The sequence below is a fragment of the Chlorocebus sabaeus genome, chromosome 20 (assembly GCF_047675955.1).
Source record: "Chlorocebus sabaeus isolate Y175 chromosome 20, mChlSab1.0.hap1, whole genome shotgun sequence".
NCBI lineage: Eukaryota > Metazoa > Chordata > Mammalia > Primates > Cercopithecidae > Chlorocebus > Chlorocebus sabaeus.
Window position 1 is genome coordinate 66,827,305 of NC_132923.1, and position 23,429 is coordinate 66,850,733.

A 23,429-nucleotide genomic window follows, 5' to 3' on the forward strand; every position below is an offset into this window, starting at 1 on the left:
CAAAAAGGAAACAGTGATTATAAAAATGTATATATGTTAATATTCAAAGATAATTAATATTTTTTGAAATACAGATTCTTCTATTTTCAAATCTTTTTCTGCTGTGAATGAAAGATTCAAATCCAGCTGAAATTCCTAGTTAAATCTTTCAAAAAGATGTACTGGTCAGCTGGGTGCGATGGCTCACGCCTATAAACCCAGCACTTTGGGAGGCTGGCATGGGTGGATCACTTGAGCCTAGGAGTTCGAGACCAGCCTGGCCAACATGGCAAAACTCCATCTCTACTAAAAATACCAAAATTAGCTGGGTGTGGTGGAGCATGCTGTAATCCCAGCTACTCAGGAGGCTGAGGCAGGAGAATTGCTTGAATCCAGGAGGTGGAGGCTGTGGTGAGATTGCCTCACTGCACACTAGCCTGGGTGACAGAGGCTCTGTCTCAAAAAAAAAAAAAAAAAAAAAAGGAAGATGTACTGGTATCAAGATTGACTAATAAAATCCCCTGATGTAGCATTTTCTAGGTCTTTCAGAAAAAATTAGCTGATTCTGTATGTATCTAGGAAACAGAAACTCAAATGCATTTTTAGTCTGGAAATAAATTTTAAAGATTAGTCATTTCATTTCCTTCATTTTGGACTTAAGGAAACCAATAAGATAATATGTATTTAGTGCAACATTGAAATAAATCTTTTTATTCCCACTGCAATGTTTACTGCATTCTACCATGTGAATGCACACAACTTATAAAGTCGATTGACAGACTTTCTGATGTTGAGTTACACATTCTCTGTTTCAAACTATGAATTATGAATTCAGAGCTGAAGCATTATTTTGATGACTGGAGAATAAAATTCTATGTGGGAAATAGTCACAAATAGCAATTCTTTAACTGGGACATGATAAGGTATAGGATGTCCCTGAAATAATTTGAGTAAATAACATAGATTAAAACCACATTAATACCTATTTTACAACTACCTTTATTGAACTATTCCCTTTTAATTAAAAAATTTATAATTTAAATAAAACAAATCTCTCCAAATGTTTCTTCTTACATCACTCAGCAGAATGTAGTTTTCTTCACCTGCACACAATAAATGAAGTCCTCACCTGGAACTCTTGAGTGCTCTTTGGGCAGCTGACCACAGCATCTAATCTAAAGAAATGTCTGAAATCCTGTCTCTCAGCTAACTGTTTTATGTATTCCACATAATATTAAGTATTAAAATGATTTCTTCCAGGATAGACTACAGCATCTCCTTGTGAGTACGTTTTGGAACTTTTTTCCCTTAAATATGATGGATGCATATCATTTTTTATAACTTTCTGAGGCTGATTCTAATGTGAGCTTACAAGTTCTCTTTCAGGCACAAACTTTAGTTCACATGTATACTTGCAGGCACTGGCAGGAGACAGCCATGGAGCTCCTGCTATCCTGACGTGTTAGGTTGGCTGGGCTCCTGCCATTTTGATATGTTAGGGAGGTCCTCTTGTCCAGGGCAGACATGGAATGAAGGGTGTATTCTTCCATCGTTTCACTCTTCCAATGTGAATTTACTCTTGACTTGTGTGCTTGGCTATAGTGCAGCAGGCTGCAGCATGTAATGTGGTAGACTCATGGGACTCGGTTCTAATCCCAGCCCAGCTTCTAAATTGTGTGACCACAGGCAAGACATTAACTTCTCTTAGTCTTAGTTTTGTAGTCTATAAAATGGAAACTGCTCTACCTATATCACAGCATTATCAATTAAATCAGTGAATACATAAAAGGGTTTTGAAAGGTTTGAAGCATCATGCTGATGTTTGTCCTTCTTATTTCCACTTTGGCATCTATATTATCTACTTATTTAAATATACTCTGTCTTGTATTACACGTTTGTAAAAGGGAAAAACAAAGATGACGTTAGTTTCTTTTAAAAATATCCAACAGCTTATGGGCAACTTATGTATGCTTTTAAATAGTGATATTGTAATATATTATTCAGCTGATAAATTGTTGAGCTACAGAATATCTAAAGCAGTGCTCCTCAACCTTGGCTACACAATAGAAGCACCTTGGAGAATTTTCAAAAGTCTCACTGGCCAGGTCACATGCAGACTACTAAAATCAGTGTATCTGGGGATGAGAGCAAGACATCAGGATTTTTTAAAGCCCCTCAACAGATTCTGCAGCTGTGGTTAAGAACAACTTATATAAAGCATTACCATATTGTGAAGGGGAGGATAAGGTGGATGGGATCTTTAAGCTTCTTCAGTTCCGCTGGGACACAAAGGAAATATCTAATAGGATGACTATTCTGAAGAGTTTTCCATGTGGAATGGAAGTCAAACCTTCACTTTCTGGCTGTTCTATTCAGTTCACTACTTAATACAACTCTGACTCTTACCCTCTATTATGTTTGTAAGTAATCTAAATGGTTTATGAATTAAAATCTCCTTTTCAAGTAAAATCCTTTGATAATGAACTTCAGGTGACATGTATATGGTTTTTGCTGCAGATATTATTTGAAGTCAGATTTATAGTTTACAGAAATTAATACATTGAATCTGGGTAACATTTTATAGTTGAAACATAACTTCCATATATTTAATTTAAACCTGGAGTTGAAAACAGACTTGATACTTGTTATTTCTGAAAAATAAACATGAAAATAAGTTCATTAAACTAGAAGTTTAGGTTTCTAGAGTTCTTGAATATTTTATCCTTTTTATTGTGATGGCTGGTTTGAAAGTTTAGATGGTTTTATCACTGAAGGGGAGCCTCAAAGTTTACTAAATGCTTCTTTATGGCTAAACAAAGTTCATTACTCCGCTTACATAACAAATGACACTCATTCTAATTCTTTCAATGTCGTCAGTTTTGGCATTGATTATATATGTTCATTTCCACATGGAACTTATTTTAGTCAGGTTAAAAAGACACTAGTTCTTTGGGTGACATTAAGGGATATAGAAGTATGTTTTCATTAATAATAGAATTTCCATTTGTTCAGTAGCTTTTTCTTTTCTAAGCAATTGGAAGTATTCATGAGTTCACTTGAACACTCCATAAGGCAGTTCTCTAATTCTGAGTTATAGTTCAGGCAGCTTTAATTAATATCATTTGACAGAGAGGGCATTGAGATCATGTGGTGAATTTTACAGTAAGATTAGGACACAGGACTCAGATTGGGGTCAGAAAAAACCTGACTTAAAATTCCAGCTTGGCCAATTACACTTTCCATAAATTATTTTCTCTCTGCCTTGGTTTCTTCACTTGTAAAAATAAAATAAGATTATTAGGAGAATTAAATAAAATAGTATATGTAAGCAGGCCCAGTTATATAATTAGTTGGACCTGATGCAAAATGAAAACGTGGGCTCCTTGGTAAAAAATTATTAAGAATTACAAGATGGTGACAGCAGGGCATTAATCCAAATGCGGGGCCCTTTTAAGTGCAGGACCTTATGCAACTCTACAGGTCACATGCCTCTGCTGCCATACCTGTGTGTGAGAAATAAGAGTGTAAAACACATAGCAGGTGCTTAATGTATGGTAACTGCTGTCCCTTTCTTTGCTATTTTCATTCAGATTTCCTTTCCCTGAATCAAAAAATGTGTATTCACTGTAATCAGATTTTGTTTTACCTGTAGTATTTCAATAAGTGACTACTGTTTAACTAAAGTTTCCAAGGTTTACTTTAACAGAAATTATTGTGTATTATTATACTGAGTAGACTTTCTTTGCACCACATTTATTGTGTCTCCTTGCTCTTAAAAATGTTGAATAATTTAGGGTTTTCCATATTGTACCTGACCAAATTTACCATTGTTGTTAGATAATTTAAATTGAACTTTGCTTTTCTCTTTATGGCTCTTTTATAGCACCACTAGAAATGTCTTATTAAAATAGAATGTTTTGATTTATATGCCCCAAATGTACATTAGAAATTTTATGTTACATCACTGCTCTTTACACTTAAATCACTACTCTATAATTTTCATGTGAAGCTCCATAAAGTCTTTACATGTTTTAAATGTTTTTCTCCATTTTTTTCCTTGTTAAATTTGGAATACAAGTCTTCTTTTAAAACACACAGCCACATATACTTACTAAAAAGGTCTGAATTTTCAAAAGAAATATAACTTAGGAAAGTAAAAAATATATGAAATAGTTTCATTATGAGAGTGAAATATATAATCTTTCAGCCTCTTTTAAGGTTTTTTGGTTTGTTTTTCTATCTTTAGATGAAGGAGGTTGGGACTCATAATCATTAAGTTTCTTCAAATATTTGAATTCTTAAAATATTCTATTTCTTCTGTTTTCTGTTTCTATACCCTCAGTGCCAAGCTTACAGAGTGTGTGTGTGTGTGTGTAGAAGTTTATTATTTGACTCTCACAAATTCTTTTTGAATGTCGTTGGTGGGTAGCAATGCTCTCATTTTATCAGGAGAGAAACTGACTCTCAGGAAGAGTTAATAACTTGGCCAAGGACAAGTGGACAAGTGGCTCATAAACGTAAACATGAAACTAGAACTCCAAATTCTGAGACCTAGTCCTAGTATCTCTTTCTTGAACACAAAGCTAAATGAAGAAGGGGACAGGTTAGAGAAAGAAAAAGAGATGAAAGAAATCAGGGTAGTAGTAGTGTGCTGGAAAATATTTAATAAACAACTGGTTGGGGTTGGGGGAGTGCCTTAATTCGCAGTGTTTGCTGATGTTCCTGGTATAATTTTTCCCACAACTTCAACCTATTAATATGATGTCACTGAAGGTGTGATTGGGAAGAGGAGCACATGGCAATGTGCCAATATGAGCTGGCCAATTGCAAAAACAGCTTTAAGAAACTGACTCAAGATTTATAACGGGATGAGAGGTAGCATAGTTTGGGGACCAGAACTGGTTGTTTAAATGCCTTTAGGCTTTCTTTCACTCCAAAGTCTTTTTTATTGAAACATAATGATATTTGTATATATATTCATGGGGTGCATGTGATATTTTGTCACATGCACAGAATGTGTAATCAAGTCAAGGTGTTTAGAATATCCATCACCACGAGGACTTATCATTTCTCTATGTTGAGAACATTCCAAGTCCTCACTTCTAGCTATTTTGAAATGTACAATACATTCAAAACCATTTCAGCCTGAAACTAAGGCAGAAAAAACTGGGACACCAAAAGGTGTTATATTTAAGTCCCTTCCTTAACATATAGGCAGTTCTACAATTCTGAGTTACAGTTCAGACAGGTTTAAGCATTCAATTGAATGTTGCAATTTTATCTCTCAGTTTGAAAGGCACTTGATGTTATCAAGCTGGGAATGAAAACATTTGAGAGCTACTATAAATACATTTTTCTGAAATAATCATAATGTTCTAAACTCAATACATGTGTAAACTTTAAAACTTAGTAATTCTCTTACTAGTCAAACTTTATATAATTTACATATTTTTGAGAAATAGTATTAAAATAGCCTTTAAATTTGGGGTGTTCAGAATAACTGCAAGCTAACACTAAACCTACTTTTCAATGTAGGTGAGAACAGAGAGCATTAATCTCAGTGGATTTTCAAATGCATTGATTCTGGGAGGAAAAAACCATGTAGCTTTTAATAAGAATAACTAAATCAGAGAACTTGCTTGAGTTATGATACTTGTGGGCAAGTAATATCTATGAACAATTTTTTAACCTCCTACAATGCCTTTGGTAAAGCATAATTTAAAATTGTATTAACTTTTAAGAGTATCTGGAGAATTAAAAACCCCATATCATTATCTGATTAAAGGCACCTGTCTGGTTTATAATACCTTAAATTCAACACTTGACCTAGATTAAGGCAGGAGAGGGAGAAAATTATCTTTAAAAAGTACCTATGATTCTGAGAATGATTAGTACATAATCTAGGCTTCAGGAAGGATATTAAGAAATAGAGGAGATGTTTAAAGCCCCTGGAATCCAAATGATAAATGACTCTTAGCAATATAAAGGTAAAATCTGGAGAATGAAGTTAATTTTGATATGTTTAGAAAGTCAGGTGAGGAGGTACGTAAAACTTTGATAAGTAATAATAAAATGAAGCTTTTATAGACCATATTAAAAGTTAGAAAAGTCAATGGGAATGTAGCCTATCTATCTGAATAATGAAATAAGAGAAATTAATTTTAAGAGTGTGGATCTAAATGTTTTACTTTCTAAGATTAATATAGTTCAATAGATGCAATCCCATTCAGTTTTCCAGTCCTAAGGAACTAAAACAGATTCTACAATGGAAAAGCAAACCTTAATTTTAGATGGGTTTGAAGAATGCAATTGTTTTCACTACATGGCATTTATCAGTAACTTGAAGCATGTCAGAAACATTTCCCTTCTAACTGTTCTTTATAGTTATCTTCACATCTTCACAGCAAAGCTTTACCTCTGCACCATTCAACAATCCGAAGATAGGACTTTTAAAAGATATCTTCCCACAGATGGGGGAAATAAAACAGTTTACTTTCACACTGTAGGTTTCACCAGAGGACTTGGTAAATATACCTAATCCATTGAAGTCCTTTATAACTTCAAAATCTGTACTGTAGAGCTAAATTGGAGTCAGGAGTGGGTAGGACAGGGTGTAGGATAGTACTGGAAAAATTATTCCACCCTATCAATTTTTCCTTTTGTAAAACGGGTATTTTACCAACCATAAATCCCTATATGTTATAGTACTTAACCACTGGAAAGAAGGATAAAAATCCCCACGAAGAGGACTCTACCCCATTCAACGTGGTGATGGCATTGTGTCCTGGACCACATTAACGAGGGAAGGCAAACCATGGACTGTTTGGACTTTTCTTTCCTGAAAATTCATCAGTAATAAAGAAACACTTCTCACCTGCTCTGGATATCCATCCATACTCCTTTGTCCTTTCGTTTGAATTAAGCACCGTCCAGGTTGAGGTCCCCGGGTGGCCTGTGAAGAGGGGATCTGAATAGGCAATGGTGACTGAAATTGCTGGATGGTCACTTTGTTTATATTTCCTTCATATGGCTGCTGCTCCCGGCTGCGATGCTGAAGGCTTTGGGACCCCATCAACGTCTGGATATGGCTGCCTGCCTGTGGAGAAGATAATCTGTCAGGCAAAGATTCATGGTGCTGAAAGGATGTGATTAAAGTAGAAAGCATGTACAGAATACTTCTCTGGTAAAGCGGCACCATTTGGGCTCTCAGTCATGGCCGGAAGGGATAATGAAGAAACAGTAAGGGTCTGCCTACTGTGGTTTGTGAAAATGTTAATATTGGAGCAAGGTCACATTAAATACATTCATAGTCATCTGCTGGCTTGCCAGAGATAATTTTAACCTCACTTTAAAGGAACAAAATTCAGTTTGAAAAATCTCAGGAAGAAAATTAAGTCACAACTTAAAGGAAAGCTGTATCTGGTATTTCATCTTGAAATATACCAGAGAGAGACAGAGAGATGTTAATATATGTAACACCAGGGGGGAAATGCTGGAAACAGTTTTCTGATTCGGAAGCAACTAAGTTTGTTCAGATTAGTATAACCAATATTTATCAATTATCACCATTATTCAAATACAGCCTTTGAAATCTCTAAGTTACATTAAAAATTAATCATGTGATAAATTCCTGTGGGGGCACTAGATGTCTTCAAAATGAGCTCTCTTTGCAGAAGATCATCTGGTCATGAGTTTCCAGATGGATTAATCAGTACCCCTTATTTAAACGGATAATGATAATTTCTAAATTCTTAAAGGTGGAGGAGACAGGGTATGCTTGCTGCGGTCTCTCATCTTTAAATGATATGATCATACCCCTACTTCTTTGTTGACTCCTGTTTTCTCACCTTCATTTTAGCACCAGCTCCTTGCGTCATTCTGTCTGATGTCTTTTCTACCAACCAAGCAAGCAGTTTTGTGTGTGAGCTGGTAAGCCAGAATATGCCTTTCTAAACTGAGAATGGCTTAACATGGAAGTCTAACATGGAAAATGAATGCTGATCATGAATAATTTTAAACATATATTTTAATGCTGTGCTTAGTACTTCACCCATTACTATTGAAAGATGTGGGGATTTATTTCCTGAATTCATTTTCTTTCCTATTGATCTTTTAAGGATAGGTGACATGAATTCAAAAGTGAATTTCATCTTTGAATTCATTAGCTAGGAAAGCTTGTGAAATTTCCTGACTAATCAAGATTTTTGATAAAAAGTTAGGTTGGAGTCATAAAAAGATAATTATTAAATAAGTATTCACGGAAGAGATTAAATTTAATTATTTTAAAGTTTTTAAAGAAGAGCAACATTAAAAATACTACAGTGATAATGAAAAATCATTTGCAGAGGAAAAATATACTACTGGATTCCAAACAAGAGACAATTTCAAAAGAAAATATTCAAATTATAATTTGGCAATATGTAAGGCAAAATAAACAACCATTTGGTTATATTTTAGATGTCCAATTGACTGTCTTGGTATCATTTACAATTGTTTACATTCAAAAACAGTAAAGATATCTCAGACATGAGAAACTGGAGGAAAAGATGCAAAAAAGGGCTTCAGACTATACCAGCACAATGTGAAATCAATTATCAATCCAACTCTGTCCAACACATATCCAGTGATTACAGATCTATAATCTCATAAATACAACTAAGATAACCTCATCAATACAACTAAGATAACCTCATAAAGGGAAAATCTGTATTTCTCCATTATATCTATTCCCTTCTCAGAAATCTTAATGAAAGAAGATATTTCAGCCTTTTCAGCCATTCTAGAACATTGAACACCCTTGTGGTCAGGTTTTTCCTTATTGCAAAATCAATTCTTGCTTGCTGCCATGGAATATCTTTTCTTTTTTTCCCAGGGGGTGTAAGTTGCATTGTGTTTTTGTTTGGAGGAGAGGACAGCCATGATAAGCTCAGTATCACATTCTGATCTGCTGTATTTTTTTTTTTTTCTTGGCAACAGAGTCTTTTTTCTGTTGCCCAGGCTGGAGTGCAGTGGCACGATCTTGGCGCACTGCATCCTCCATCTCCCAGGTCCAAGTGATTCTTCTGCCTCAGCCTCCCAAGTAGCTGGGATTACAGGCCTGCATCACCATGTCCAGCTAATTGTATTTTTAGTAGAGACAGGGTTTCACCATGTTGGCCAGGCTGGTCTCGAACTCCTGACCTTAAGTGATCCACCAGCCTCAGCCTCCCAAAGTGCTGGGATTAAAGGCTTGAGCCACAGTGCTTGGCCTGCGCTGCTGTATTTTGAATGAACTCACTGGCATGCCCAGTTACATAGCTAGAGAAAATGATTTCAGGAGTCAGAGGAGCTGGTGGTGGAACTATCTGACTGAGGGTGACTGGCCTGGCTACTGAGAAATCAACTGATTTTTAAGTTTATATCTGCTTCCACTGGCAGAATATTCATGGGTCTTCAGTCAGTGCTTGAACCAGTGCAAGTGACAACTGGCAGTTTAATTGAAAGGGATCACATAGATAAGCAAAGCATTTTTCCACCCAGACAAACTTAGAAGGATCCAGAACATAGCTTGGTTCCATGAAATATAATCTACATGAGAAAATGAATAACTGCTTATGGATTACTTTGTTGATTAGAGTATTATAGTACTAGTCTATTCAAGGGTGAAAAGCAAATGCTATATATTGGAGAACTATAATAGCCTTTGTTATTTGAATTTAGTTTTAATTTTTATTTGTAGACACAGAGGCTTACTCTGTCGCCTGGGCTGGAGTACAGTGGTGTGATCATAGCTCACTGCAGCCTTGAACTCCCGGTGTAATAGCCTTCAGACTTACTTTTCGGGTGTATTTTTTCTTCTAATAGGACAGGATGTGAGCTCAAGATTATGCTGATTTTGAACTCTTTGAGAGCAAGCATCATATTTTACTTACAGTTTTTAATGACTGACACAGTAACTGGCATTTAATAAATAATAGCTACCACCCAAACACTCAGTGCAAATGTGCTAAAACACCATATACATATTACCTCTTTAAACTTTACAATAGTGTTAAGAGGTAATTTTTATTATCCAATTTTACTGAGGACAAAACTAAGGGTGGAAGAGGTTAAGTAAATTTCCCAAGTAATACAACTGGTAACCTGACAGCACCATCATTTGAACCAAGTCTGTCTATCAAAGGTCGTCCTTTTAAACACTACATTATACTGCAACCCTTTCCCCGCAAATTGACACCCACCCCGATTAGTTGAACCATGAAGTGAAAAGGAACCATGAAAAGGAACAAAAGGATCAAGTTGTTGAGCGAGAGCATATATTATTCAATTTCTTTAGCAGCTCTTTAATTTGCCAAAAGGCAATTTCCTACTTAGTGGATTAGGTCTATCATCTGTTTTAGATGTTGCACATGTGACTTTGAGCGTTATAGTTAAGCAAATAGGATGACGCTTTTGTATTTAGTAATCTATTACTATGAAGTAATTAAGCTTATGCTCTTAGATGGCTTGGCAAAACAAACAATAGGCATGAAAGGAACATGCTGTAAAGTCATTCTGTTTGCAGCAGCAGCAGCAGTAGCAGCAGCAGTAGCAGTTTTTTGTCTCTCTTGGGCTATAGGCTGTGATGAATGACGTTGGGGAATGACAGCTGTAGAAAGCAAAGAATTAACACAGTTTTTTGTAAAGTTAAACAAACGTAAATGACAAGACATCTAGAGGGACAATAATGGTTCGGAAGGACTATAAAGAGGAAGTTGTTTTTTACTGGCACAAAGGCTTGAGAAAAGTATTAAGGATGTTCATGATGAAGTTCAAAGAACTGATGAAAATGCAGAAAATGTAAGAGATTAAACTTATTCATGCAGAGGGTTAGCTGTGAGAACACTGACTCATACTGAAGGGAAATTTGAACATGAAGGTTTCTGTAAAGCTTGTGCTACACATTTTGAATAGTAAAAAGAAACAGAGAAGATTTGACATTTGTTTAGAACTTTCAAGGGGAGGTTGTTGTAAAAAATAACATGTATTTGAGGAGACTAGTGAAGGAATATGTTGTTTTGAAGTTGACCCCCTAAAAACTGTCAAAATTTACAGGGAAAACTCCAATATCTATAGGACCCAAGAAAATACTTAACCACAGAAAAGAACTGTTGATTTGATAGCAAATGGCACTGTTCATGCAAAATTCATCCCACAGTGAATCAGGCTTATTATGTGAAAGTTGGAAGTATTTGGGAGGTTTTGTATAATATAAAAGACATAGCTTTATCACTGTAAAAATGATTTGGTTTACGCCGTTCTTTTAAAAAAGAGTGTTAGACTGAGAAGTGTATTATGTTACCCAATTTGGTCATCTGTTTTATTACCCATCTTGGCTCTTGAACCACCTGGGCTTGCTTCCAAAAATCAAACACTGCCTTAAAAGATTACAATTTACGCCACTGAGAATGTTCAAAAGAACATAATTCATTCTCTAAAATTAAATCCAAAAGAGTTCTTAAAATGTGTAGAAGCAGAATCATCTCCAAAACATATTTTACTTACTGATTTCGAGGAATTAGCACTCGTATAAATAAGTCAGTATCAGTAATTTTATAAAACAACAATAACAACAAAACCCAGGCCTATTACTTTCTATTCACATCATGTTTTCCGTGGCACCCCCACTTTTTTGAAAATGCAGGTTAGTTGTTAAAAATTAGGCCAACAGGACATCAGCTTCTAGGTAGACGGGGTAGATGTACTTTGCCCTATTTCTTCCATTAAGTACAACTAAAAAACCTTGGGCATTACACATAAATGGAAGAAGACTACGAATAATAAAGAGAAGGCAGACTAGCTAGGGACCTGGGGAACAAGTCACAGCATGGTGGTAAGTTCTCTGGGCTTATTTTTGTGTCACATATCACAGACTTGGAGCTGAAGAAGCAGACAATCTGAAAATGCCAATAAGTATAAACAATGCTCCAACAAAAGTCTACTCTCTCTAACCAATGAATAGGAAAGATGCAGTCTAACAAGACAGAATGCTTTTAGACAATAACTCCTCCACTGAACACCATAGAAAAAAACTGTAGCCCCACCCTGAACAATGCCAGCAAAAGTCAAGTGCTGAACCTAGACTTCTACCCTTGTGAGGATGTCACAAGGCACACAAACACTTTTGCTAGAGTAGTGTTAGAAAAGGCAAGTAGGTGCACAGCATTCATTCCCATCAACTAGTAATAAGCCCCTCTTCTTCAGTGGTGTCAGTGGTGACCACACAAGGAGTTTGGACTTCCACTCCTACCCAGCAGTAATGAAGCACCCTTTACCTTACTAATGAGGTGGTGTCAGAGAAGGCCTAGTAGAGAGTCAAGACTTTCCCCATCATCCAGTGGTAATGATGCTACCCCCACTAAATGGAGACCATGTGGGGAGATGAAACTTCCATCCTTACTTAGCAATGATGAAGAGCCTTTGACTCAACTGTCACTGGAAGCTGAATTGGAAAATTGGACTTCTACCTTCACCTGGCCATAACAAGGCAGCACCACATCCTTCCCCAACTGGAGTGGTATCAGAGAAAGGCAGCTAAAACAGAAGCTTTAAGTAAGATACAGAGTTTTATAACATAATATAAAAGTGCCCAGGTTTTAATTAAAAAATCACTCATCATACCAAGAATCAGGAAGATCTCAAACCAAATAAAAAGACAATCGATAGATGCTCATACTGAGAGGACAAAGATGTTAGAATTATCTTACTTTTAAGACAGCCACTTAAAAATGCTTCCGTGATCAATTACACACACACACTTGAAACCAAAGGAAAACTGGAAACCTTCAGCAAAGAAATATAAAGTCTCAGCAAAGATCTCGGGCATTGTAGCTCAACTCTATAACCCCAGCACTTTGGGAAGCCGAGGCAGGTGTATCAGTTGAGGTCAGGAGTTCAAGATCAGACTGGACAACATGGTGAAACCCTGTCTTTTAAGAAATACAAAAAATTAGCCAGGTGTGGTGATGTGTGCCAGCTACTCGGGAGGCTGAGGTGGGAGGATCACTTGAGCTCAGGAGGTCCAGGCTGCAATGAGCTCTGATCACATCACTGCGCTCTAGCCTGGGAGACAGAGTAAGACCATGTCAGTAAAAAATACATAAAAATTAAAAAGAGTCTCAGGAAAGAAACAGAAGATATAAAGAAGAAACAAATGGAGATTTTAGAGCTGAAAATAAATAACAAATCAAACAGTCAGTGAATAGGTTTAACAGCAGACTGTAGAAAACAGAGGAGAGAAACAGTGAACTGGTAGACAGGACAATATAAATTATTCAATCTGAATAACAGAGAGAAAACACGTTGACAAAAATATAAGCAGAGTCTTAGGGACCTGTGGGACTATACAAAAGTTCTGATAATCACGTTATCATGAGGAGAGGAGAAAGGAGTTGGGGCTGAAAAATTACATGATAAAATAATGGCTTAAAATTCTGAAATTTGGTAAGAGAAATAAACTTACAGATTCAAGAAGCAAGAATTCAATAAGCAAGCAAGAATTCAATAAGCAAGCAAGAAGCAGATTCAAGAAGTAAGAGTTCCACATAGAACAAACCCAAGGAAATCTATGAATAGACTCTGATATAGTTTGGCTGTGTCACCACCAAAATCTCATCTTGAATTGTAATCCTCACAATCCCTATAATCCCCACATGTCAAGGGCGGGACCAGGTGGAGGTAACTGGATCATGGGGGCAGTTTCTCCTATGCTGTTCTGATAGTGAGTGGGTTTTATGAGATGTGATGGGTTTATAAGCATCTGGCATTTCCCCTGCTTGCAGTCAGTCTGTCCTGCCGCCCTTTGAAGAAAGTGCCTGCTTCTCTTTTGCCTTCCACCATGATTGTAAGTTTCCTGGGGCCTCCCTAGCAATGTGGAACTGAGTCAAGTAAATCTCCTTCCTTTATAAATTACCCAGTGTTGGGTATTACTTCACAGCAGTGTGAGAATGCACTAATATAGACACACTATAATTAAACTTCTGAAAACTAAAGACAAGAAAAAATCTTAGAAGCAGCCAGAGGAAAAATCGACACCTCACATATAGAGGAAGAAGACTGCATAACAGTGGGTATCTTATTGAGAACCATGGATGACAGAAGTAGTGGCCTAATATTTTTCAAAGGCAGAAAGAAAAGAACTGTCAGCCTGAAATTCTATACTTGTGAATATATTCTTTAGCTATGAAAGGGAAATCAAAAGACACTCTCAAGTGAAAGAAAACAAAGATAATTTGTTGCTACCAGACCTATCTTAGAATAATGTCTAAAGGATGTTTCCTAAATAGAAAGGAAACGGTAAAAGAAAAACCTTGTAACATTAGGAAGAAAGAAAGAACATGGTAAGAAAATATACAGGTAAATGCAATGAGCTTTTTTTCCCTCCTGAATTTTTGAAATTATGTTTCATGATTGAAGTAAACATTATGTCACCATCTGATATGACTTTAAATGCATGTAGAGGAAATATTTAAGACAATTATTCACAGAGGAGGATGAACATAATGGGTTTCTGTACTTCACTTGAACTGGTAAACAATGACACCAGTAGACTCTTGTAAAATATGTATATATAATGTAATACCAGGAGCACCCACTAAAAAAAGCTATAGAGACATACTAAAAATGCCATAAATATAAAATACTCAAAACTAAATATATAACACTAAAAACAGTATAAATAAAAATGGAATTCTGAAAAATGTTCAGCTGCCCTGCAGGAAGGAAGAAAAAGAAAACAGAAAAGCTAAAAAAAACCAAGCATAAACAGAAAACAAAAGATTAAGCTGAGACTTAAATCTTAATGTATCAATTCTTACTTTAAACGTAAGAAATCTAAATACACGAATTCAATTGATAGATTTTGGCACAGCAGATTAAAGAACATTACTTAACTATATGCAGATTATAAGAAATCACTTCAAATATAATGATATGGGCAGGTAGAAAGTAAAATAATCTAAAAAGATACATCATGCAAATATTAATGAAAGAAAAGGAAAATGGCTATATTAATACCAAAGTAGACTTCAGTGCAAACAAACCTTTATGAGAGACAGAGAGGGATTTTATATAATGAAAAACGATTCAATTCACCAAAAAAACGTAGCAATCCTAAATGTGTACACATTAAACAACAGAGCTGTAAATATTTTAAGCAAAATTGATAGAACTGAAAGAGAAATAGAAAAATCTAAATGTTAGTCAAATTTAACACCCTTCTCTCAATAGCTGATGGAAAAACTAGGCTGAAAATTATAAAAAATGTAGAATTCAACAATACCATTAACTAATCATATCCAATTATCACTTATAGAATACAGATTCTCTTCAAGTTCCTATAGAATATTTATGAAGATAGATCATATCCCGAAACAGACAACAAAATTCAACAAATTTAAAATAATTGAAATAATATAGAATGTGTTCTTTAACCTTAATGGAATCAAACTAAAAATTAGTAACAGAAAAAACAAAAATCTTCAAACAGTTGAAAACTAAGCACACACTTCTAAATAATCCACAGTTCAAAGAGGACATCTCAAGGGAAATAAATTAATATTTTAAACTCTAAGTAGGTGAAAGTACAATATATCAAAATTCATGGAACAGCTAGAGCAGTGCTGAAGAAAATTAATAGCAGTAAATTGCATGTATTAGAAAAAAAGATGTATCAAGTTAATCACTAAGCTCCCATGTCAAGAGCCTAGAAAAAAGAAAAGCAAAATAAACCCAAAGTAAACGAAAGGAAGGAAATTAATAAACAGAAGAGCAAAAATCAATGAAATTGAAAATGAATAACAACTGACAAATTAATGAAACAAAGAGTGATTTCTTTGAAAAAATCAATAAAATCAACACACTTCTAGCAAGACTGAAAAGAATAAAAGAAGGAAGACACAAATGAACCAAAATTAGGAATGAAGAGAGGATATCACTAAGACCCTTTAGACATAATAATAAAAAGGTAATACTACAAACAACTCTACATACATACATTTGACAACTCTAATAAAATGGACTACTTCCTTGAAAAACACAAACTACCACAGCTCACCCAATATAAAATACAGATAATTTGAACAGCCCTGCAACTATCAAGAAATAAAATCAGTAATTTAAAACTCCTAGGAAAAAAATATCCAGACCCAGATGGTTTCACTGGACATTTCTACCAAATATTTAATTAAGAATTCTCCAGCTTGGGCAAAATAGTAAGACTCCATCTCTAAAATTTTTTAATAAAATATTAGCCAGTGTGGTGGTGCAGACCTGCCATCTTAGCTACTCAAGAGGTGGAAGTAGGAGGATCACAGTGAGCTATGATTGTACCACTGCAATCCAGCCTAGGCAACAGAATGAGACCGTTTCAAAAAAGAAAAAAGAAAAATTCATACCAATTCTACGTAATCTATTTCAGAAAACAAAAGAGAGAACACTTCTTTATTTTATGAAACAAACATTACCCTGATATCAAAAAACAAAACAAAACAAAAAACCAAAACAAAGAAATAAAGGAATAAACAAAGGAAGGAAGTAGGGAAGAAAAAACCACTATAAACCAATATCCATCTTGAATATAGATGCACAAATCCTTAATAAAACATTGGCAATGAAAATTTAGCAATATATAAAAAGAATTATATACCATGACCAAGAGATGTTTATTCTAGTGATACAAAACTTGTTCAATATTTGAAAATCAACCAGTGTAATGCACCATATTAATGGGCTACAGAAGAAAAATCGTGATCATATCAATGGAAGCAGAAAAAGTATTTGACAGAATTCAACATCCATTCATGATTAAAGTGTTCAGAGAAATAGGAATAGAGGGGGAACTTCCTCTACTCAATAAAGAGCATCTACAAAAATGTATAGCTAATATACTTAATGGCAAAAAACCGAATGCTTTACCACTAAGATCGGGAGCAGACATAAATGTACACTGTCACTACTCTTATTCAGCATAGTGCTGAAAGTTGTAGTCGGTGAACTAATGGAAGAAAAGGAAGTAAAACACATGAAGATTGAAAAGAAAGAAAGAAGCTGCTCTTATTTACAGATGACATTGTCTACATAGAAAACTCAAAAGAATCAGCAACCAAAAAAATCTAAAACGAATGAGTGAGTTTAGCGAGGTCATGGGATACAAGATAAACATACACAAATCAAGTGTATTTATGTATGCTAGCAATGAACACATGGACACCAAAATTTAAAATGCAATACCATACATAATCATTCAAAAATGCAATACTTAGGTATAAATTAAGCAAAGTTTGTATAAAACTTATAAGCTTAAAACTGCACTTATATGCTGATGAAGATATCCAAGGAGATTTAAATAAGTGGAGAGACAGAATATACTTATGGAATGAAAGACTTAAAAACTAAAGATTCTCTCCAAATTGATATACCAGTTTAATTCTTATCAAAATTCTAGCAAGATTTATATCTAAATACATATGATTATTCTAAAATTCAGAAAGACAATGAATCTACAATAGCTAAAACAACTTTGAAAAAGAAGTAGAGAGTGAGAAGAATCAGTCTATCTATTTTGAAGTTTATTAGAGTTGTAATCAAGAAAGATCATGTGTTACTATATTTGCAGAGGAATAGACACATAGACTAATGAAACAGAGCAGAGAACTGATAAATAGATCGACAAAAATATGTCCAAATGATTTGAGACAAAGATGCAAAAGCAATTTAATGTAGGAAAGAATCTTTGCAACAGATGATGCTGGCCCAGTTTGACAGCCACAAGCACAATAATTGAACTTTGACTTATGTCTCATATCTTATATCAAAATTAACCCAAAATAGATCACAGACTTAAATGTTAAATGCTAAGAGAATGAAAAAAAGTCAAGCTACAGAGTTGGAGAAAATACTTGTAAATCATGTATCTGATAAAGGATAGTACCTAGAATATATGAAGAACTCTCAAGCTCAACGGTAAAAAGCTAAACAATCCATTTAGAACACGGACAAAAGATACGAAGAGACATTTTACCAAACAGGATATTCAGATAAAGGCAAATAAGTACATAAAAAGATGTTCAACATTATTTGTCATTACGGAAATTCAAATTAAAACCACAATATTTGCATAATTCACCTCATAATCTGAGTTAATTTTCATTAAGTGTATATATCACTACATACCTAACAGAATGACTAAGACAAAACACAGTGCCAACACCAAATGCAGGAGATGATGAGGAAAAACTAAATTACTCACATATTGCTGCTGGCAATGTCAAATGGTAGAGCCACTCTGGAAAAATGTTTGGTAGTTTCTTTACAAACTGAACATGCAAGTACCATATGATCCAGCAGTTGTATTCCTGGGCATTCATCCCAGAGACTTATGAAGACAGGTTCACACAAAAAGGTGCGCACAGATGTTTATAGCAACTTTCTTCATAGTAGCCAAAGATAGAAAATAACCCAGATATCCTTCCATGGGTAAATGATAGACAAATTGTGATATATCCATACCATGGAATACTACTTGGCAATAAAAAGGAAAGAACTATTGACACATACAACAACCTGAATAAATCTCCAGAGAAGTATGCTGGAAAAGCCAATCCCAAAAGGTTACATACATACAGACCCCATTTATATAGCATTCTGGAAATGGCAAAATTAAAGAAATGAAGGGGATTACAGAAATGCCAGGAGTTAATTAAAACATAATTATACACACAGTACAGATAATATAGTCTTTGGAGTCAAACGAACCTGAGTTTTATTCCTTGCTTTATCACTTTTTAGTTATGCAATCTTATGCAAGGTACCTAAGATTTCTGCTTATCAGATGAAAATGCAGATATAATAATTAGTGCTTAAGAGAATATTGTGAAGATTAAAGAAGATAACGTAATACACTGAGTGTATTGCTTGGGATATAGCACTCTAATGGCAATGAGAACAAAAAGTTCTTATCTGCAGTGCAAAGAGTGAAGGTCTAACTGTCTGGCTACAGCAATAAATAACCACTGGAAAAAACTGATTTTAAACCTGTTGTAATTAATCAATAACAACTTGCTTTAGAAACTGCACTTGAAAGTCAACCAGTCAGCAAGAGTCTGACTCAAGTAACCACGCTTCTCCCAGTGAAAGTTTTGCCAACTATTCTTAAATAGTCTAACTTCTGAAAATCCACCAATCACTGAGCTCCTTGCTTCCTGAAATCCTATTTAGCTCAGAGAGGTTGTACCTTGCAAGTTATTTGTATGCAAGCAGTAAATTATGCATTCTGTTTCAGATGTTGAGACGTGGCCTCTTTTATGGATGGGGACAGAATATATAATAACTAACTAAATACATTCTGCCATAAGTCAAGATGATACTACTTACTCTACACTATTAACATGACTAATATTTTAGGTTGCTGTGATTCATCTTTGTTTTTTCACCCCTAGATATCTCCATCCCCATCATTGTAGATGTTTTTAATACAATCATCTAGGTAAAGAGAGGAGTCGGTATTCATGGATAACTAATTCAAAGAGATGATAACTCATGACTTTGGTCTCATTAACAATGTATTGTTAGGAACAAAGCTAAATGAAAGTTAGCTTATCCATAATTCACATAGATTTATATCCAAAATAATAAATATTATAATAGCTACCATTAATTAAACACTTATATAACAGGCACTGTGGTAAGTATTTTACATCATAATCATGGTTAATTTTCAAAGCCACTCTATAAGATAAGCATCATTGTCTTTTCTTCTTAGATGGGAAAACCGAGAAGCAAAGTTTAATATGCTCAAGGTCCAATAAAGATAAAGTTAAGGTGAACATTTCTCCTGAACTTTTGCTTAAAAGAAAACAGAAGACAAGATCTTAGTAAGAACTAAGAAAAAAAGCTGAGTTTTTTTTTTTTAAATTACAGTTTACTACATAGTTTAGTGTATCACCTATGCAAGGTACCCTGTATTAGTGTAATTATCATTTTGCTGGACGTGTCAATATTCAGTGCAGTTGTATCACTTTCACAGGTAGTTTTGGTGACAGGACTCAGGTTATTTTGTGGAAAACGGTGACAGCATCAACCAAGAAGCATTGACAGAAATCACAGAGAATATACTCAAGAAGTCTGATGTACTATGTTATTGAGAAATGAAATTAACAAAATGAAGTAAATTCAATATGAAGAAGAGGCCTCTAGTGCTTAAGAGACCTTTTAAAGTTTATATTGTGCTTAGTCCTCCTGATTCTTTTTGTTCTGAGATTCACAAAGGTCAATAAAGAACTTGTAAATGTTTCAGATTAAAGAACATGAAGGTTTGGAAAACAGATGCATTTCAAAATCTCTAAAAATTCTGATTTGCGTAGACCAATAAAAACAAATTGAAGATGACTCAAAAATTATTTTAAAAAATGTGACTAGTGCTTGAGTTTCTCTCTTTTGGAAATATAACAACAAAAAAATACCAAGCCGTGCCAAAAAGTACTAGTTACATACATATCAAATATATTCCTGGTGTTGAGGTTATTTAATATTTCAATGGGCTATGCTATTATGTTTTCTGATTTTTTTTTGTTGGGTGGGGTGTGTGGGATAAAATATATGAGGGGAATAATTAGTGGGTAGAGTAGGCTGTATACCCAGACAACACTGGATTCCAATCCTTATCTCTCAGTTTCATACACCTAACTCCACGCACCATAGAGTTGTGAAGATGATATGAGAGTGTTTTGCATGTTAAGCATCTTAGTACAGTGCCTACTGTATGTACTGTAGATATTCTTTTTCTGATTATAACAACCTATTAAGCTGAATCTTTTCGTCCTGTTTTACTTGTATTTAGGCCAGCTCGATGCCAAAATCTATGTTCTTCCATGTCAGTGCCAGAAGACAAACTTGCACAAATATATGGAAGAAAGCTCTGCAGCTTAAAATAAAGGGGGCGGGAAGATGTTCCTTCTGTCCTGGGGTTTTGGTGACATTTCATCCTGGTGGCATACTGCAGTATTTTTAGAGGGCATTCAAAATATTTGCTGATCTTGAATTTTTTGGGAGTCAGATACTGGTAATATAAGTGTCTCCAATGACAGATAAAAAATGAGGTGGTAGGACCTTTCACTTCAGTGTAAGTGTCTTAGCATAGCAGCTGGCTGATATACAAAGGCAGTCATCTTTGGCATATTGAATCTCTATAAGTACATTCTCCTATGATTAAATGTCAACCAACAAAACATAGCTACGGATTTAGGAAATTATTAACCAAAATTAAAAAAACAATGGAGCATCCTTAGTAGCTGAATGATGAAACTGAGGATGAGTCTACACTTTTCAACCTATGGTTTGTTTTGTGATGATGCTGACATATATTCCCAAAATGGAAGATGTTAACAATAACGATAAAAGTTTGACAACAATTTATTTCACCCTTAAGATTTCTAAGAACCTACAGCTAGTAGAGTAAGTCAGATAAAGACCAAGTGGCAAGAAATAGAATCTTATAATTTTGACATCTCTATCTGGCAACTATCCTTGATCTCTGCCAGTTCATCTCAATCAGGAACATTTTTATGGCATTGGATTAATTCCACATTTTTGCTTTTAGATTTCTCCCCAAAGACAGCATAAATGCTATTGAGTTATTTCAATTTTCTGGAGAACAGTCATTTGTTTTTAAGGAACATCTATGTCAAATATTGATGGAGTAAGTACTTTAATCTGCCAGTTTTTCTATTGCTTTAATCTGTGGCAAGTTTATTTTCTACCTCTGACTTAATAGCTTTTTGACAGACATTTTTGGGGTTTACACTTTTATTAAGGAAATAATTTAGAGTAAGACTGGGTGAGAACAATCCCCTATTTTGTGACGGTGATGTCCTTCAATACTGCAGACAGCTGTATTGTTGCACTGGTATTAGGAAATAAAGGTATACTTTGTGAGTTAAAGAATAATGTTGTCTTGAGAAAAATCCAATACAAAAGTGACTGTAAATTAAACAATATTTTATTCAGCTGTCATTTTTGCTTTCAGTTAGAGATTTTTTTCCATTCACATTTTCACAACCTCCTATCCCCGCTATTTCTGAGAACAAGTCTAATAACAATAGAAATAGAATGAGCTTTAAAAACACCCATGAATTAAATAATACTAAAATCAATCAATTAGAAATATATTATCCTAGCTCTTCAGATTAACAAAATAAATATTTGAAATGGATTGTTAAATAAATTGTTTCACTGATTTCTTCAAATCCTTTTTCCTGATTCAACTGCTATTATTAAGTCATGGAGCTGCCTCTGAAAGGTCTCATTTTCATGGAATTTTTGATTTCCTCCAGGTCATGTACTTTGGTTTATTTGGCATTGGCTAATAATTATTAACAAGCAAGTCTACATATGTATATACCATCTCTATCTTATATCAATAATTTGCAGTTGCGGGGACAGTGACTCTAATTGGACGTGTTTAGTCTTATTTTCCCAAGTATAGCAAAAGGCATGGCTCTACTGATTTTCTGCAAAAAAAATAACATGGTAATATATAAATTAAGATACGTTTTAAAAGAGTACCTGGAATTCATCTGAATGAGATTACTGGCAAAGTTATGTAAAAGGAGTGACTTGATTTGAGCCTGCAGATATTCATATAATTGTTCTTTGGATTGTTCTGCACAATGTAATTTTTACAACCTCAACAGTGCATTTTTATTTTGTTCCAGAGCAATAACTAATGCTACCGCCATAAAGACCATACTGAAACAAGTTTAGTAGGGATGCAGGCATACATTTGATAGGCAGGGGAAGTAAAGGGGTGTCTTAATATATTACTAATATATCATTAATATAAGCATCAGAAATCTCAAAAGCCTCCTATTGGTGTTTGGTGGGTGCCTAACAATGTTGTCAATAACTGACCACTAATCAAAAGTTCTATAAGGTATAATTTTCATCCACCTACCTCTTCTTCTCCTAACCTGTCCTAACTTGGAGGATGTTTGTGTGACAGTGGTTGATTGCCTCTCAGGTGACCGGTATGATTGTAACTACTACTTAAAAGTTCCTTTTCAACCAGAGGTGAAATTAAAGAGTAGGTACTTATTAGCCACACAAATAATTCAGTTCTAGGTTATTTCTAGATACCAAAACTCCAAGGAAAGTAGGGTTGCATTTCTGTAGATCTAAAGAGTCATTTTCAAAGTCTCACTGGAGATGAAGGCTCTTTTTATTCGGACACATTTGGTATCTTCCCACTTTGCCACTTTTTTATGTCCTGAAAAAAATGGCTTTTGGTCAGGAGAAAAACTGCATAATTTCTCTTTAAGAAATGTCTCTCCAGGGGCTGCAGATTGTGCTAAACATTTTTTAAATTAAAAATTATAATTACATGATTTAATCAATTTGGCCTTTCACTGAACTCATTTCTTGTTTCTGGGCAGAGCTTA

General features: G+C 34.7%; 1 protein-coding gene across 8 annotated transcripts in view; it reads right to left on the reverse strand.

Moving 5' to 3' along the window:
• LRRC7 (leucine rich repeat containing 7) overlaps window positions 1-23,429 on the reverse strand; it is a 570,280-nt gene that overhangs the window by 48,536 nt on the left and 498,315 nt on the right. For all 8 annotated transcript variants that reach the window (XM_007978322.3, XM_007978330.3, XM_007978324.3 and 5 more), the window contains one exon: window positions 6,854-7,075. In XM_007978322.3, the coding sequence (XP_007976513.1) occupies window positions 6,854-7,075 (222 nt within the window). The remainder of the gene's footprint in view (window positions 1-6,853; window positions 7,076-23,429) is intronic.